The sequence below is a fragment of the Xenopus laevis genome, chromosome 3L (assembly GCF_017654675.1).
Source record: "Xenopus laevis strain J_2021 chromosome 3L, Xenopus_laevis_v10.1, whole genome shotgun sequence".
Taxonomy (NCBI): domain Eukaryota; kingdom Metazoa; phylum Chordata; class Amphibia; order Anura; family Pipidae; genus Xenopus; species Xenopus laevis.
In genome coordinates, this window is record NC_054375.1 from 54,925,687 (window position 1) to 54,943,258 (window position 17,572).

The 17,572-nt window shown below is 38.7% G+C and overlaps 2 protein-coding genes across 3 annotated transcripts; both read left to right on the top strand.

The window, feature by feature from the left end:
* The first annotated feature begins 1,003 nt into the window (after positions 1–1,003).
* lman2.L (lectin, mannose-binding 2 L homeolog) lies at positions 1,004–7,322 on the top strand. Of its 2 annotated transcripts, none has more exons than XM_018252260.2 (8): positions 1,004–1,326; positions 2,277–2,395; positions 2,476–2,593; positions 2,680–2,759; positions 3,413–3,574; positions 3,672–3,786; positions 3,912–4,031; positions 6,443–7,322. In XM_018252260.2, the coding sequence occupies exons 1-8, from the start codon at positions 1,200–1,202 to the stop codon at positions 6,601–6,603; spliced, it is 1,002 nt and encodes a 333-aa protein (XP_018107749.1). In that variant the 5' UTR covers positions 1,004–1,199; the 3' UTR covers positions 6,604–7,322. The 2 variants fall into 2 exon arrangements, with proteins under 2 accessions (XP_018107749.1, XP_018107750.1); XM_018252261.2 differs by lacking the exon at positions 1,004–1,326 and adding an exon at positions 1,375–2,015.
* A 3,443-nt stretch (positions 7,323–10,765) lies between these two features.
* Positions 10,766–17,372, top strand: tmed9.L (transmembrane p24 trafficking protein 9 L homeolog). The gene is made up of 5 exons (XM_018252262.2): positions 10,766–10,939; positions 12,827–12,927; positions 13,078–13,203; positions 14,266–14,412; positions 15,424–17,372. Exons 1-5 carry the CDS (start codon positions 10,810–10,812, stop codon positions 15,571–15,573), a joined length of 654 nt encoding a protein of 217 aa, XP_018107751.1. The 5' UTR covers positions 10,766–10,809; the 3' UTR covers positions 15,574–17,372.
* The last annotated feature ends 200 nt before the right edge of the window (positions 17,373–17,572 follow it).

The window sequence follows — 17,572 nt, forward strand, 5'->3', positions numbered from 1 at the left end:
TGCATATGCGAGCGCTGGATTTTTGCCTGCAAATTGTCCAAAATCAGGCACAATAGTCAGAAATCAGGGCTATATTTAAGAGTGATGGAAGGATGGACAGAGCCCAAAATCTGGTAACTCCTGAAAAAATGGGGTTGGCAGCTCTGCATCAGTACACAGAGGCCCAATGAATAGTGATTGGCTATATGGCATCTTACAGCGGCACCACTGGCATTGGCCGGAATCTACAGATTGCCAGACTGGGCCTGCTTGCTATATTTTAATGGCCCCCCATACAATCTCTGCTCGTTACATACACTATTTATACTTCTCAACTGTCCTGTTTTTCGTGGAACAGTCCTGGTTTTGACAGCTCAGCCCACAGTTCTGGATTATTGCTGAACTATCATTAGTTTCTCTTTGATTTTCTTGCACTGAACAGCCAGAATACTTAGCAGCTGTACTTAGATATGTAACAATTTCAGATAAGCAAAGATACAAGTGTAACTACTTAAGATAAGCAGGTCTCTTGGGGAAACTGTGACTTGCTCCACATCTTTGCATCCCTCGTTGCTTACAGTTTTCATATATTAGGAGGTCTGGTATCATACAGCTGTAATAAGTTTAAACAATACCTTGAACTTTTTGTAAACGTCGGCAATTTTACAAGTGACTTTTTTTTTGGAATTATAAGAAAATAATTTCCCTCCAAATCCACTCATGCTAGAAATTACATATTCCAGGCAAGAATACATAGATTACATATGCCAGGCATGAATTAGGGAAACATTATTTTTTTATGACAGCATTTCAATAAAAGATCTCTAGTTCTAATTAGGAACAACAGTAGGCAACCTGCAACTGAAGCAAATGCTTCCTCTTCAACTTGCGCTTTCGCTTGAACTGATAAAGCACAGACAACAGCCAATGGAAACAAGCTCCCACTAAGTGATTACTCGCTTAATTGCTATTGGTCAACTCAGCCTTTACGTTTCCCTGACGTTGTGCTTTTCACGGCCATGTTGGATTTGGGAAATACTTTGTTTCTGGCTTTTTAAGCGCAGATTCGTTGAGAACATATATTAGGAAGCGCCGCTTCAGAGATCAGAGTAGAAAAGGCAGTAATTTAGTCATTTGTTTTTCACTTTATGCACGCTAGTAATGTGCGGAAGTGGCGATAGCGGAAGTAGGAAGTTGTGCGCTCCAGTGAGTGGGTAAAGATGGCGGCCTTGTGGCATCTAAGGTTTCTAAGTGTGTTCTTTATGGGACTTAAGGTTTTCGCTGATTTGACAGATGGAAACAGTGAATTCTTAAAGAGGGAGCACTCGCTTATCAAGCCATATCAGGGTAAGCGAACCTGCGCTTTGCCTTCTGCACAGACACAATGCAGCCTATGTATATCCACAATGCAGTCTCGTTATGACTTCAGAGATGTCAACTAAACCCATGTCATGATTGGGATAATCGTAATATTTCGTGTTACCATTTAGAGGGAAGAGGATTAAGGCTTTTAAAAATGCAGAACTGGCTCATAATCACCCTAATGGAAAGCAGTAAAATGACATATCTGTGACATGTGTCCATAATCTGCAGTCTGCTATGTTTAATTGGTCACTGAAATACAATGTTTCTGTTACAAATCGGATTAGTAAAAACAGCCCCAAAACGAGTGTGTGCAGAAGTAGCATGTCTTATTTACTGATAAGTTCTTATGGGCAGTGCTTCAGGCCTTGTCATGTTAGACTTTTAGGGGAAATCCTACCTAGGACTTACTCAATAGCCATAGAACCAAAAAAACTTACTTTCAGAGTGTTTTTTGTTGAGAATAGAGTTCTTGCAGCACTTTATACTGAATGGCAGTCAATCCCATCAGTACCTGTCCAAGTAAAGCAATCTAAGTTCCTCATTGCATTTACACAACTAATAATAGGGCCAGTCAGTAGCCAATTAACCTGCTCATGTGATTTGTGTGGGAGGAAATCCATGCACGCACAGAGAGGATATACACAGTCCATGCAGAGCTGTCGTCTTTGCAGGTGAGTACTCATATAGGCATCCACTTATATTATCGCTCAAAGGCTATGAGAAAACGCAGGCAGTTTTCCTTGTGCCATGCCCCCTTTTTGTTTCTTATACGGTCTTATAAAAACTATAGGAGCAAGGTCACAATAACCTTTCACGCTATTAAGAGGTAAAGTTTATTTTACCTAAAAATGAAATAATGCTTTTGCTTTTATTCTTTAGATGTAAAGCTTGCAAAGATTTAAATGTCAAAATTTTTGTTTTGTTTTTGCCAGGAGTGGGATCCAGCTCAATGCCAATGTGGGATTTCAGTGGAAGCACAATGTTAACCAGTCAGTATGTGCGTCTCACGACTGATGAGAGGAGCAAAGAAGGCTCGATCTGGAATAGAGTAGTAAGAAGCATTTAATTAATTAGTTTAGATTCCTTGATAAAGTGCATCACTTTGTTCTAAGAATTTTTCTTGTCTCCTAGCCCTGCTTTTTGAAGGACTGGGAATTGCACGTTCAATTCCGGATCCATGGATCTGGAAAAAAAAACCTGCATGGAGATGGTTTTGCCCTGTGGTATGCAAGGGATCGATTGCACCCTGGTAAGTAACAGGGAAGTCTTGTTTCATATTTTGATATACTGTTTGACAGTTTGCTCAATAAAACCATCTTATCCCTATATTTAAAGGGCCTGTTTTTGGAAACCAAGATAAGTTTCATGGTCTGGCAGTGTTTTTGGACACTTATCCCAATGATGAAACAACAGAGGTAGGTGATGTGAACATATGGTGCATTGGTATTGTATGGATGAATATAAATTATGTCAGTCAGGATTCCTTATTTAAAGTATCAGTTTATTGTGTATAAATGCATATAACATATCTCAAAAGGCACACATTGAAAGCCACATTTCAGAAAGCCCCAAAAAATGTTATTGATTGCTTTTGGCTATAATGGGAATTGCTGAAAGAAAGACACAACGTGTACTATTCACGTCAATTCCAGTAGTAGCCAGTGGAAATGTATCTGCAATGTTTTGGCACTGAAAATTTTCCTGGGAAGCATTACAGTGATAACACTGTTGATGATAACCTTATTATCTTCACTTTTGCAGCACTTGTTTTGTGTTGTCAATTAAATTCTGCAAGCCAGTCACACGTGTATTACTAAAAAGAAAATTTCAATATTATCCATGTAATATGATTCTTAATATGGAAGTGACTTTGCTTACACAATTCTTTCTGTTCAAGCTACAAGTATCAATTAAGCTATTGAGGTAAAAAATGCTTTAATTTTTTTTAAATGGGTATTGCGCTCTGTTCTGCTTCTCCCAAATGATGGTACCTAGGTTAAAAAAATATTTACTTTTTTTTTTTAAACCCACTTCAAACTAGTTCTTACTGATATATTTAATGTTGTAGCGTGTTTTCCCCTACATCTCTGTAATGGTGAACAATGGTTCCCTGGAGTATGACCACAGCAAAGATGGACTAACAGGCGAACTGGCAGGCTGCACAGTTGATATCCGCAACAAGAATCATGACACCTTCCTTGCTGTTCGCTATTCTCAGGGGCGTCTTACGGTGAGGAAGCTGTATTTTCTGCCACAGATATAAAGATTATCTCTACTAATTTTGTTTCTTTCACTTTTGTTATCTATTTGCCTTGATTTCCCTTAAGGTGATGACTGATATAGAAGACAAGAATGAATGGAAGAATTGTCTAGATATATCTGGGGTCCGGTTACCAACTGGTTATTATTTTGGAGCATCTGCTGCAACTGGAGATTTATCAGGTTGGTGTTTACTTATGAGGCCACAGTCCAGTTTTACCTTGGTCTCAATGTGATTCTGTTTTTATCTTTTCATTTTATCACAATGCTTGACATATTTAAATTAAAATGCATTTCATGCTTATTAGATAATCATGACATCATTTCAATGAAGCTTTACCAGCTGATGGTTGACCATTCATCAGATGATGAGAACATTGACTGGACTAAGATAGAGCCCAGTGTAAGCCTTCTAAGGTCTCCCAAAGGTGAGTATAAGGTTTAGTGAATCAATAACACTTGGATATAGCCTGGTACATTGCAAATGGAGCTTTGATGTCTACTTGGAAAAGGTCACATATTTGTGGGTCCCTAGGAGAGTGCTCCTCCATTTATGTGTGGTTCTCTCTTATGTAGTAAAAACTGAAAGCACCAAAAGTCTGAGTAAATATCTGTAGAATATATTTCCCTTTAAAAAGCTCTGTGCTGTTTTCTATTTTAAGTTCCCTGCGTGGAAAACCTGGTGATCGTTATTTTCTTGTCCCACTATTTTTATGTACTGTATTCTCTAGCAAGGAAGGGTCTCTAACAACCAGTTTTACTTGAATTGTTAGAGATCATAAAATTCTGTAGTGCAAGTTATTTTTCCTGAGGGTGCAAATAAAATCCTTTTGTCACACAGCTCAGAAAATGCATGTTTGCTATGTTGTAGACCAGTGGTCCCCAACCAATAGCTCGCGAGCAACATGTTGCTCACCAACCGCTTGGATGTTGCTCCCAGTGGCCTCAAAGCAGGTGCTTATTTTTGAATTCCTGGCGTGAAGGCAAGTTTTGGTTTCATAAAAAACAGATGTACAGCCAAACAGAGCATCCTGTATGCTTGTGTTGCTCTCCAAGTCTTTTTACATTTAAATGTGGCTCACAAGTAAAAAAGGTTGGGGACCCCTGTTGTAGACTGTAGTAGTATAGTATGCAGCATCATGTTTGCTTTTTCTTAGATTTGTTTAACTTTAAGTCTGTCACTTATAGTGCCTCAAAGTGAATGGTGCCTGCAGGAAATATGTGCTACAGGGAGTGACAAATCTTTTCATAAACATTTGGATCACTGTATGTAAAACACATTATATGCAGTGATTTGGCTAATCGCAAAAAAAAAAAAAAAAAAAAAAACCTTCTTCCACAATTAAACCTGATTGCTGGAAGGTCCGTAAAGGGAAAGGCTTTTTCAGGATATTTGTCATCCAGAGTAGTGTGACTTCCCAAGAGCGACAAATCTCCTTCTGTGCCTCTCTGTAATTAACTAAAACTATTTAGCCTATTATTTTAACAGGAAGGTGTAGAGTATGATAATTGTTGTGGCTATGGCACAAGCAGAAGATTATTTTTTACTAACAAAAACTCATTAATAACTAAGGATGCACCAAATCCAGGATTCGGTTCGGGATTAGGCCAGGATTCGGCCCTTTTCAGCAGCATTCGGATTTGGCCGAATCCTTCTGGCCGGCCGAACTGAATCCTATTTGCATATTCAAAATAGGGGCTGGGAGGGAAATCGTGTGACTTTTTGTCACGAAACAAGAAAGTAAAAAATGTTTCCCCTTCCCACCCCTAATTTGCATATGCAAATAAGGATTCATTTCGGTATTCGGCCGAATCTTTCGCGAAGGATTCAGGGGTTTGGCCGAATCCAAAATACTGGATTCGGCGCATCACTATTAATAACAAAGTATTTGGTAGAAAGGCCCTGACGTTTATTTGGGATTTATTAGAGAAATTCAAACTTGCCTCAATTATTCTTTTATTGCATAACCAGTACATTCACATATTAATGATTGCTAAGTTGAGGAACTTTACAGTCCTTAGAAGATAACTTAATCAATCCACCCCCCCCCCCCCCATGTGAAGGGGGCAGCTTACATCCACAAATATTCCATGACAAGCTACAAACGTATAAATTAAAGAGGAAGTTCACCTTTAAGTTGACTTTTAGTATGTTATAGAATGGCTAATTTTAAGCAACTTTTCAATTGGTATTCAATTTTTCTTTTGAATTATAATTTTTGAATTATTTGCCTTCTTATTACTCTTTCCAGCATTCAAATGGGGGTCACTGACCCCATCTAAAAACAAACGCTCTTTAAGGCTACAAATGTATTGTTATTGCTATTTATTACCACAAATAATAAAAAATTAAAACCAATTGCAGATAGTCTCAGAATATCACTCTCTGCATCATACTACAAGTTCACTTAAAGGTGAACAACCCCTTTAATTGTTGGGAGGGGTGTGTGGGACATTACTCTCTGCCCTGGTGTCAGGTAAAAGAAGGGGAATAGCCAGAGCTGTTATACAGGCATGGGCTCTGTTATCCAGAATGCTTGGGACCTGGGGTTTTATTGAGCAAACTGTCAAACAGAACAAAATAAGAAACAAGACTTCCCTGTTAAGAGACTTGAATAGTACAATTGGTTTTTAACCCATTCTGTACTCCAAGCCTCCCTCTGTCCCATGCAGCTGAGACTGTGCAAATACTGAAAATCATTTTATGTAGTGTAGGAGGTTACACGTTGCACTTAAGCCTTTTAAAAAGGTAATGCATTTAAAGTTTTACATGAAAGGTACATGTGCTTATCTATGCATTTCTGTGTTTGTCATAACTTACCTGTGTTTTATTTTTTAGATAATGTAGATGACCCAACTGGGAATTACCGCGGTGGCCCACTGACAGGCTGGAAGGTTTTCTTGCTATTGCTTGCTGCCCTTCTGGGTATTATTGTGTGCGCTGTTGTAGGAGCTGTTGTTTTCCAAAAACGTCAGGAAAGGAACAAGAGATTTTACTAATCAGACTCTGGCAGATGAAGCAAATGCCCATAATGCAAATGTGAACATTTCCCCCCCCCCCCGATCCCTTCTTTAAAAATGAATTGGACAGATTTCTTGAGTAGACTAAAAAGTAATTTAATGTATCTTCATAACTTTTCATTGATGGTTGAAAGAATCATAATATTAAGAAGTGGGTGGGAAAGGCTCGAGCTGAGCTGTCTGGTTTTTCTGTTTTATTTGGTCAATCTTTTACTTGCATTTGCTATGACTCTTTCCTGGGCAGGCAAAATGAATTGCCAGCTTTGCACTTAGTTGTTGCTATATTCTTTCCATGCAACACCTGTACCAACCCAATGGTGCAAAGCATATTTTTACTGACTGCAATATGACTCAGCTTGCCAGAAGCAGAATCTTGTGGATATCGGATGCTGCTCTGAGTGAGTACTTTTGGAAACCACAAATTCATCTCTGGAACCTTTATGAAGAAAGGCTTGGCTGTTCAGACCTCTTCTGTTTTTTTTGCTGATTGTAAAATGTTTACATGACATGAATTGGGGAAAATGACTTTTAGCTTTTGTCTGCACTACATATTCCTTAAATATCTGGGTATGATTTGAAGCCACTAAATGCAATGCAGGCTTTTTGGGTACGGGCTTTATATTTTTAAGAAAATTTAAGGAGGTGAGTCCAGTAGAACTGAGATTGTTGCCAATTAAAGAAAAGATGGAAAAAACAAATCAAAATTTTCTTTGACTTTTTTTTTCTTGCAAGTACTTTGCTCCTTAAAACAAAATGCAATGTTTAGTCCAGCCAGAATGGAACGTTTGAATTCTGCAAGAATGTGTCCAAAAACCTTGAAGCGTAATTATCAGCTGAGACCCTCAGAGGAAGGGCTTCAGGAGACAACACACACTAGTCTTTGGGCTAATGCAAATGTTCTAGTGACAATTGCTGACTCTATGGCTGGCATTTGACCTTATAAACATGAGTGAAGGACTGCACCATTACACTTGGCAGCACAAGCTTTTGCTATGAGCCCACTCAATTTGCATATCTGTAAGAAATACCAGAACATATATAGGAGCACTTCAACATACGGGGCCCTGCATGCGAGTTTTAGAGACTTTCTAGCAGTGTTAAATCTGTACAGAAAATGTCCCACCTGTCTCTGAAATTATCATGACAAAAACTAAATGTATGTTAGTCACCCCACAGGTAATTTTAGAGACATTCGTTGAATACTACAAGGACTTGTATAAGTCATGAGCTACATACTCAGAAGATCAATTAATACAGTCCCTAGAGACAATACAATTCCCCAGACTTACACTAGAAGAGGTTAACTACCTTGAGCAGCCCATAACAGCACTTGAGGTAGCCCAGGCAATCTCGGCTCCCCCCTCGAATAAAACTCCTGGTATAGATGGATTCCCTGCAGCCTGGTTCAACCTGTAAGGCAATCTTTTAATCCAAAACACTTGTTCCAGACATATAAGTATGCCATTGAACAGGCAACCCTTCCCCCCTCCTTCTACGAGGCTAGTATAGTGCTTATTGCCAAAGAAGGAAAAGACCCTGAGCTCTGTGACTCATATAGGCCCATCTCTCTTATTAACACAGATACAAAAAATTTTGCCAAGATCCTAGCCATGAGACTAGCAAAGGTCGCCCCAACCATCATTAACCTAGATCAAACAGGCTTTATGCCTGCTAAATCAAGAGCCACCAACCTTAAGAGAGTATATACCCACCTTCAAACAAATCACACCAACATGGGTTCTAGAATCCTAGTCTTACTGGATGCCACTAAGGCATTTGACTTCGTGGAATGGTTGCACCTTTGGGAGATAATGCGGATAATTTTCTGAGCTGGGTTCAGACCACCCCAAGCCCCTATTGAAATGGCAGGCATCCAATGGGTAACTAAATTTAAATATCTGGGCATTGTTATATCACCGGACCGCATATGTGGCTGATAATCTAGACCTAGAATCACTGAACAATTTAAGGTAGCAACAGCAGTATGGTCCAAGCTCCCTATCACTCTGTGGGGCAGAGTGAACTTGTACAAGATGATATATTTGCCTAAATTGCTCTATAAATTGCATAAAGCTCCCCATAGATGTGACGATTCCAGTATACTTGCATTCTCCACACTATACCCATATATTCTGTCATCAAATGTTACCATTATTATCACTGGTCAGAAGATTTGACCCTTTGAGAGCATTGGTGAGACCGGCAACTGCTATTGACCTCAGCATGGAGTAATGCTCTGTAAAATAAAATAACCTTTATGGTTATGGCACATGGCTGTTTCAGGAACTTTGAACACAGTACTATTACATAGACCATAAAACGCCCGTGGTAGCACTTGTCATGCAATAGTTTCCAGGATCTCCAGGTAAATATCACCCGGCAAGTGCCGACAGAGGTGGTTTTCTGACAGTTGCAATACAATGGGGGTATTTCTGGGCTTTTTCACCCCTCGATTTGGGCTAGGTGAACATGGTGCCCAATATAGCTCTCTATTATTTTCTCTCTATTAGCTCCCCATCTTATTTTCTGCTGATTCACTGCACATGCTCTGTACTGCTGTCACTTACTGAGCTTTAGGGATTGACCCACAATATACAGTACACATAGAATAGAAATGTCACAATATAAGTCTGATTAGTAATTAATACGGATAATTAATATATGACAGCACAGAAACATTAGCATCAAAATTTCTCAGTCCTGTCGCATCATCTTATATTACAGACCCACCTCATTTTCTGCTTGATAATTTGCTACAACCCCTAAACTCATCTTCTCAACAGCTGCTTAGAGCCCACTGAGCATGGGAGTGTCCCAGACACTTTCCAAGATGGTGACCCCCCTGTGACAAGTTTGAAGTCCTCGCTCATTGCTACTATTGACAAGCTGAAACTTTACAAATTAATATGGCTAAAAATGCCATATTAATTTGTACGGTTTAGTTCTCCTTTAAGGAATTGTAACACCTCATAATGACTGTTTTTATACATTGGCATACTGGTAAAAACTCTGTTTGATTCAGAAAGATAACTACAATCTGGGCTGTTTTAATGTGCAAAGGGAACATTAGTCCAGGGCCCACAGGGTCATGGGGCCCACCAGCAGACCTTATGCCTGCTATTACTTTTGCATTTAATATTCCACAGAAATGGCTGACTCATAATTTTAATTAACTTCTTGTTTGCTTTCCAGAAATGGCCAAAAAAAATGAGGAGTTTCTGGGTTGCTTTTCTATTAGAAGAGCATCCAGCATTTAGATTCACAAGCTTACTTCTTAGGTGTGCACGCTGATTGATGTGTTCACCTTCACATCCATGTAGCCATATCCAAGATAGATAGCAGCACTCCCATATAGTATAAAAACGCCTTTATTCCAAAATATTCATTGGGCACAGCAACGTTTCGGACCACCTGGTCCTTTCTCAAGCTGTCAAAGTTAAAAACTGCCTAATTGGACTTCCTTAAATACACACCTTAACAATGCCACCTAGTGGTTACAACGTATCATTATATTACACAAATATCAGTTGTTACAACATTCAGAAAATAATTTAGTTACAATTACATTATATCTATTTGTAGCATATTTGCCTACTTAGCTTTTGTTGCTTCAGTAATATGATATCTAGTAGTCACTAGGAAAAAAGCAAAGTGATGTGTCATATTAAGAACATTTAAAAATCCATAAAATTGCCATATTTGTATCAAGAGGTTTTTTATCAAGATAATGAGTTTATAACAGAGGATACAGTTCGTATTCCTTATTTAGACCACCTGGTGTAAGAGTTCCAAGTTTTTTAATCCAATTTGCTTCGCATCTTAATAATTGTTTTACCCTATCACCACCTCTCCTAGGTCTAGGAATTTGTTGTAAAATGTGGAACCGTAGGCATTTCTATTCCCAGGCATATTATATTTACATTCAGCTTCAGTATAGTATAAGTAACGTCAGGTAGTATAACAATATTTTCTTGGGGGTGCTTCAAGCTAACTTTATTGCAAATGGTAAAGGCTCCGTGACACTACGATGCCCGGCCACTGACAGCAAGGGCGTGTTTGTGTGACTCGAATTTAGGAAACTACACTTCCCGATACCCCCTGCGCGGCCTACGGTGATTGGCTCCTTAGGAGGACGTGGCAGCCGGCGAGCCGCATCCCATTGTGAGCTTCCGCCTCTAGTTGAAGATGGCGGCTCCTGGTTTACTGCTGTTCCTCGCTGCCTGCTTTGGCCCGGCCACTTCTCTCTATTTCCATATAGGGGAGACCGAGAAGAAATGTTTCATAGAAGAGATTCCTGATGAGACGATGGTCGTAGGTGAGCCTTCTGGGGAAGTAGGGGAAATCTTGCCCATAAGGCTCTTGCACGTTATGCATTCGTCCTGGTTGCTTCACCAAGATCAGCTATGCAACTAAGTGAAGCTTACAGAGAATGCTGGGACTTGTAGTGCGGTAGGAGCTGCTTATAATTACCTGTAGGAATACTTGCCAAATGGACTCGGGGCTCCTGCCATTATTCCTTCTTTTACTACCATTAGAAAAGCTTTTGTGGCTACCACTGACTTGACTGCATTTGCTTCTTTCCAATCAGCTGAGGTCTGATAATACTTAAAAGGGAAATACGCCCAATAAACTTTGGCATTTCTTTGGGAATGGAATATGTCATTTAAATAAACTTTCAAATTGTACATTCTTAATGTGCGATGATGTAATTGAGCCTAGTTTGTTCATATTCTTTTCTTCTCTGGTTCTGACTTGTGAAACAATGTAGCATAAGTCCCATTTGCCTTCTGATCAGTTAATCAGCTCCTTCTGCTTCTACTGACCCTTATCTATAGCACAAACAGCAGCTATTGGCTGATCATCATGAAACCTTAAAACATAAGATATTTAGGGCAGTGGCACAGGAGGCATTCTGATTAATTACTAGGGCCAGTAAATATGAGGATTGGCACCACTATGCTTGTAGCCCGGAAAAGCAGTTGTTGTCACAGATATTTGCCCTTTTCATTTAAGGAATAATAAAGTTGTAAGTAAATACGTTTTCATGCAGCTAATCTTGTCCCAGACTAGAGACATTGCTTGAGCCTTCAGGTTTCAGTCCTCTGGCTTCATCAGAATAGGCCCTGGGATTACAAGTACACAAAGGCCTAAACAGCCCCCCCCCCCGCAGGCCCAATAAATAGTGACTGGCATTTGCCAGAACTCACAGTTTGCAGTCCGGGTTATATTGTAGAACAATTATTTGTCTGTGTGGCTTGCTGCCTTAAAGCCCTAATCAAGAGATCTACAGATATTTTGGGATTTTGTAGTCAAACATTTTGCCCAGGACCCATGAACTCCCACAAAGACTACAGATGTTTATGAACAGTCCAACAGGCGCATACCATTTATATGTATATATAACCTGGGTATTTGAGCAAAACAGAAAATAATACGAATATATATGAGCCTATGATTTAGGGATCATATCCTGAAACGCGTTAGGTTGTACAGCTACCTGCTACAATAAAACAAGTCCAGAAGTGCTGTCAATTTCTAGTTTTTATGTGTAATAAGAAAATATGTTTGCACTCCCAGGGTTTCAAGGGGAAAGTGAAAAGACTTTATTACCTCAATGTTTCTGTCCCCCACAGGGACCTTCATCAGCAGAAAGAAAATGCAATAACCTTTCTCCTGAAAGTGCACTTTCTTTCTCCTGACAAAGCTCCCTGTGGTGGACTAAAACATTCAGTTAATAAAGCCTTTTTTACTTTACCTTGAAATCCTGTGAGTGATGAATATGAACAAATAGGGGTTATTTAATAAAAAGCACTAAGTTTGTCCATATGCAGTAACTCGTAGCAACCAATCAGCTGGTAGCATTTACTGGTCACCTGTTTAAAAGCAACTATCTTATTGGTTGCTATGGGTTACTGCTCCTGGGCAAACTTAGTGCTTTTTATTACATTTGGGGGATAGTTGTAAATTCATCTCCTGCAATCCAGTAAATATGAATCTCCAAGTTCCAGCAAACACATGTTTTGTATCTGGACAATTCTCATCTGTCAATGTTCCATGCACTGGTCGATCAGATCCAGTAGCTGTTCTACTAATAATCAGAATTGATGGGCCACCATAATCACACAAATAATCATACCACACTATGTAGCATAATTAACTCTTTGTCCTATAGATTATCTTATCCGTGTCTTTGCCATTACAGGGAATTATCGTACCCAGTTGTATGATAAGCAGAGAGAGGAGTATCTGCCGGCAACACCTGGACTTGGCATGTTTGTTGAGGTGAAGGATCCAGATGATAAGGTGAGAGCATTTTAGGGTTGGGATTGTGTGCAGTTATTTTATGCCTTAGCAACAAACCAAGCTGTCTGCTTATGCATCTTGTCTAAGACCAGTAGTCAATCAAAAATAAAAGAGCAATGGTATGTGTCTGTTTTTTTTTTTTTTCTTTAGGTTATTCTCTCTCGTCAGTATGGTTCTGAAGGACGTTTCACTTTTACTTCCCATACTCCTGGAGAGCATCAGATCTGTCTGCATTCTAACTCCACTAAGTTTGCCCTCTTTGCTGGAGGTATGCTGGTAAGTATAAAGAATCTGTATACATGGATGGAAAGACAGTCCGTGTTAGATAAGATCTAAATGCACGTTCATGGCTTTGGTGTGAGTTTGCTTTGTATCTCTGTATCAAGGCAAGTGCAAAGACTTGTGACTGACATTTTAAACATTTTGTGGTTACTTGTGGTATTATATAGTACCACATTCACAATGAAGTCATTTCCTGAGGTTTTTGTTACAAATATAATTTGCCAGCATGACATGCATGTTTATCATGTTGAATGGATACATAGCTTTTCTTGTAGCAATCCAGATATTACTGCACACACTAATTGATTGGATACAAAGCTTTTCTTGTAACAATCCAGATATTACTGCACACACTAATTGATTGGATACAAAGCTTTTCTTGTAACAATCCAGATATTACTGCACACACTAATTGAATGGATACATAGCTTTTCTTGTAGCAATCTAGATATTACTGCACACACTAATTGAATGGATACAAAGCTTTTCTTGTAACAATCCAGATATTACTGCACACACTAATTGATTGGATACAAAGCTTTTCTTGTAACAATCCAGATATTACTGCACACACTAATTGATTGGATACAAAGCTTTTCTTGTAACAATCCAGATATTACTGCACACACTAATTGAATGGATACATAGCTTTTCTTGTAGCAATCTAGATATTACTGCACACACTAATTGAATGGATACAAAGCTTTTCTTGTAACAATCCAGATATTACTGCACACACTAATTGATTGGATACAAAGCTTTTCTTGTAACAATCCAGATATTACTGCACACACTAATTGAATGGATACAAAGCTTTTCTTGTAACAATCCAGATATTACTGCACACACGAATTAAAGAGTGATGTACTATAGTTTACAGCAAAACATTTAATCTAATCACACTCTGCTTGTGAGTAGGCTGGGAAATCTCAGTGAGTGCATCTACTTTGGTAGATTGGTTGGTGTTCAGATTGAGGCTTTTTGCAGCAGATAAATTCGAAGTTTAGTAAATAACCCCCTAAATGTTGTCCTCATGTGTACTCTTTATTTTTTCAGCGAGTTCACCTTGATATGCAGGTTGGGGAGCATGCCAATGATTATGTGGATATTGCTGCCAAGGACAAGCTAAACACATTACAATTACGTGTCCGGCAACTCATAGAACAAGTGGAACAGATTCAGAAGGAACAGAATTACCAGAGAGTAAGGAGATAACTACTAAGAAGCCAACGAGCACTTTCCTAGTCAATGCATTCCCAGTACTGTTCTATAACAGGGATATCGGCAAAAGTAATAATAGTAACACATGGAAGCACATGGTACACAAAGTACAAGGTGTTGCCTTGTAATCCCCAAAATGTGACTCTACCATGTCTTAATAAACACAGGGGATACTCTACTCTGTTATAGCCTTATCCTCATTGGGGACCATTGCAATTACAGGCCATTGGTTATATTAAAGGGGTGGTTCACCTTTAAATTAATTTTAAGTGTTATAGAATGGCCTATTCTAAGCAACTCTTCAATTGTTCTTCATTATTTATGTTATAGTTCGTTTATAGTTTTTTAATTATTTTTCCTTCTTCTGACTATTTCCAGCTTTCAGATGCTCTGTAAAGCTACACATGTATTGTTATTGCTTCTTTTTATTATTCATCTTTCTATACATTCCCTCTCCTATACGTATTCCAGTCTCTTTTTCAAATCAGTGCATCATTGCTAGCGTAATTTGGACCCTAGCAACCAGATTGCTGAAATAGAAAGCTGTTAAAGCAGTTTTATTACTTATCTTTCTATTTAGACCCTCCTCACTCTATTCATATTCCAACCTCTCTTTCAAACACTGCCTGGTTTCTAGGTTAAATTGGACCTTAGCAACCAGATAGCTGCTGTAATTCCAAACTGGAGAGCTGCTGAACAAAAAACGAAATAGCTCAAAAACCACAAATAATAAAAAAATGAAAACCATTTACACATTGTCTCAAAATATTACTCTCTACATCATACTAAACGTTAACTCAAATGTGAACATCCCCTTTAAAAGCAATACATTTTTGTTACAGTTCTGAATTGCATACTAAAGCAAGTGTGATCACTAATGTTAGTATATAAATATGGCGTATACTCTCCTTTAGGTTGGTAAATCTCTTGGCATTCTGCATTTGCCTTATACTATATTATTTTGTCATTCTTCTTTTGTTTCCCCTCTTTCAGTGGCGAGAGGAGAGGTTCCGACAGACAAGTGAAAGCACCAGTCAGCGGGTCCTATGGTGGTCCATCGCTCAGACTTTAATCCTCGTGACTATCGGCGTTTGGCAGATGAAACATCTAAAGGGCTTCTTTGAAGCAAAGAAACTTGTATAAACTCCATATCAGAAGGGCTTGACCTTTCTCTAATCCTGTGTCTTCCATCACTGGCAGGATTTCTCAGGATGGGATTGTACAGCTGGGTGACACCAGTTTGTGGAGCAGAACAATGTGTTACAGTCACCCAGTTTGGATTTTATGTTTGCCATTTTAAAATGAGATTGTACCCTATCTCCCCTACACTGCTAGTATTAGACATCTGCTATTCCCTTTTTTTTTTTTTTTTTTAAACATCCTACAGAAAAACCAACTAAAGCAACTTTGAAAAGTTAAAACCCTATATGCATCCCTCAGCTGGAGGTACCCAAACAGTTCACACTTTCTGCCCAATGCTCTCTGTGCAGGGGGATCTTTTTTTTTTTTTTTTTTTTTTTTTTCAGGGTGAGGAAGATTTCTGTAACTTTATTATCTTGTAATTTAAAAAATGATATAGGTATGTGGGTTGTTGATTTATTTTTTTTTTATCTGGTCATAAACTCTTTGGTTACCTGATGACTCAGTAATGATGTACAGTAAATATCAAGACAGTGGAAGAGAAAAAAAAGTCCGGAATTAAGGGAGAACTAAACCCTAGAAAGGAATAGGGCTAGAAACAACATCTTTTATATATTGAACCATTCTAAAGGTCCAGCATCTCTATAGAAGTAACAATCCAGGCCTTTAAAGTTATAGCAGTAATGATCCAGGCCTTCAAAGTTATAGCAGTAATGATCAAGGCCTTCAAAGTTATAGCAGTAATGATCCAGGCTTTCAAAGTTATAGCAGTAATGATCAAGGTCTTCAAAGTTATAGCAGTAATGATCCAGGCTTTCAAAGTCACAGAAGTTTCACCCCTAAGCTGAGGGGTTGTTGCAAATCATCAAGCAGAAGATGATTTGCCTGTGATATGAGATGATGCTAGAGGGCTAATTATCTAATTCTGATGCTAATAGTACTGGTTTCTGAATTATTTACTAATTAGCCTTATATTGTGACGTTTATATGATAGATAAATAAATAAATAAAAGTATTTTAGGCGTCGACCCTAAGCTCAGTAAGTGACAGCGGCACAGAGTATGTGCAGTGAATCAGCAGAAAAGAAGATGGGGAGCTACTGTGGCATATTTGGAGGCACAGATCTTTAAAGATCTGTGGTTACCTTGAGCTGGTATAGAAGTTCAAAACATAATGTACAGCATTTTTGTCCTACTTTTTTGGGTATGCTTTAGTTTTCCTTTAAGATTTGTATAGTCATTTTTTATGTGATAGTCAACTTTTGTTGCTTCAGGTCTTAAGGAACTACAGGTTGCTGTGAGTTGTAGACAATGAAGCCCCAAAGGTTGCTTGTCACTGGCCAATTAAAACATGCAGTTTCCATTTCAGATGCTGTTCCTTTTTTTTTTTTTGTCACAATGAGATTCAAGGCTTTATCTCTGGAGTCGTTCGTTGTACTTGCCATGTACTTTAGGCTATGGACACACAGGCTGATGTCAGCGGCTGTTTTCAGCCTGCGTAATTGGGCTGACAGCCTGTGTGTGACTGCACGCAGGCTGATAAGATTCAAATAAATGGAGCAGGGGCACTGAGCAGATCTACTTCTCAGGCTGAAAACAGCTGCTGATCTACCGCTGACAACATCCTGTGTGTCCAGGGCCTAAGCCACTCACAGTATAGCTGCTATAAAGTGGCCTCCAATTGTTTTCAGGGATTTTAGCCACTGGGATCTAATAATTACATGGATCCTACTGTTACTGATCTCTGATTTTTTTTTTTTTTTTCAAGTTTGGCTTTAAATAATAAAGATTTTTTAAACTGTGTTTAATTTATATTTGTGTCTGTTATTGTCACTATAAATGAATCACTATGTATAAATATTTATTATGTCGGTTGCAAATATGTTACTGAAGGGATTTAGGCAAAGTTGTACATCTTTAAAATGTTGCTGCTTTTATAATTCCCTCTGGTACCGTTGCTGGAATCATCAACTCTTCAATTAAATGTAAAGGTCAGCTAAAGT

Bases quoted from the DNA above. Each gene is read 5' to 3' on its own strand.
- lman2.L (XM_018252260.2), top strand. From the start codon at position 1,200: ATGGCGGCCTTGTGGCATCTAAGGTTTCTAAGTGTGTTCTTTATGGGA. The intron at 3,575-3,671 runs GTGAGGAAGCTG...ATTTCCCTTAAG, and splicing joins ATTCTCAGGGGCGTCTTACG to GTGATGACTGATATAGAAGA. The intron at 3,787-3,911 runs GTTGGTGTTTAC...CATGCTTATTAG, and splicing joins TGCAACTGGAGATTTATCAG to ATAATCATGACATCATTTCA.
- tmed9.L (XM_018252262.2), top strand. From the start codon at position 10,810: ATGGCGGCTCCTGGTTTACTGCTGTTCCTCGCTGCCTGCTTTGGCCCG. The intron at 10,940-12,826 runs GTGAGCCTTCTG...TTGCCATTACAG, and splicing joins TGATGAGACGATGGTCGTAG to GGAATTATCGTACCCAGTTG. The intron at 14,413-15,423 runs GTAAGGAGATAA...CCCCTCTTTCAG, and splicing joins AGGAACAGAATTACCAGAGA to TGGCGAGAGGAGAGGTTCCG.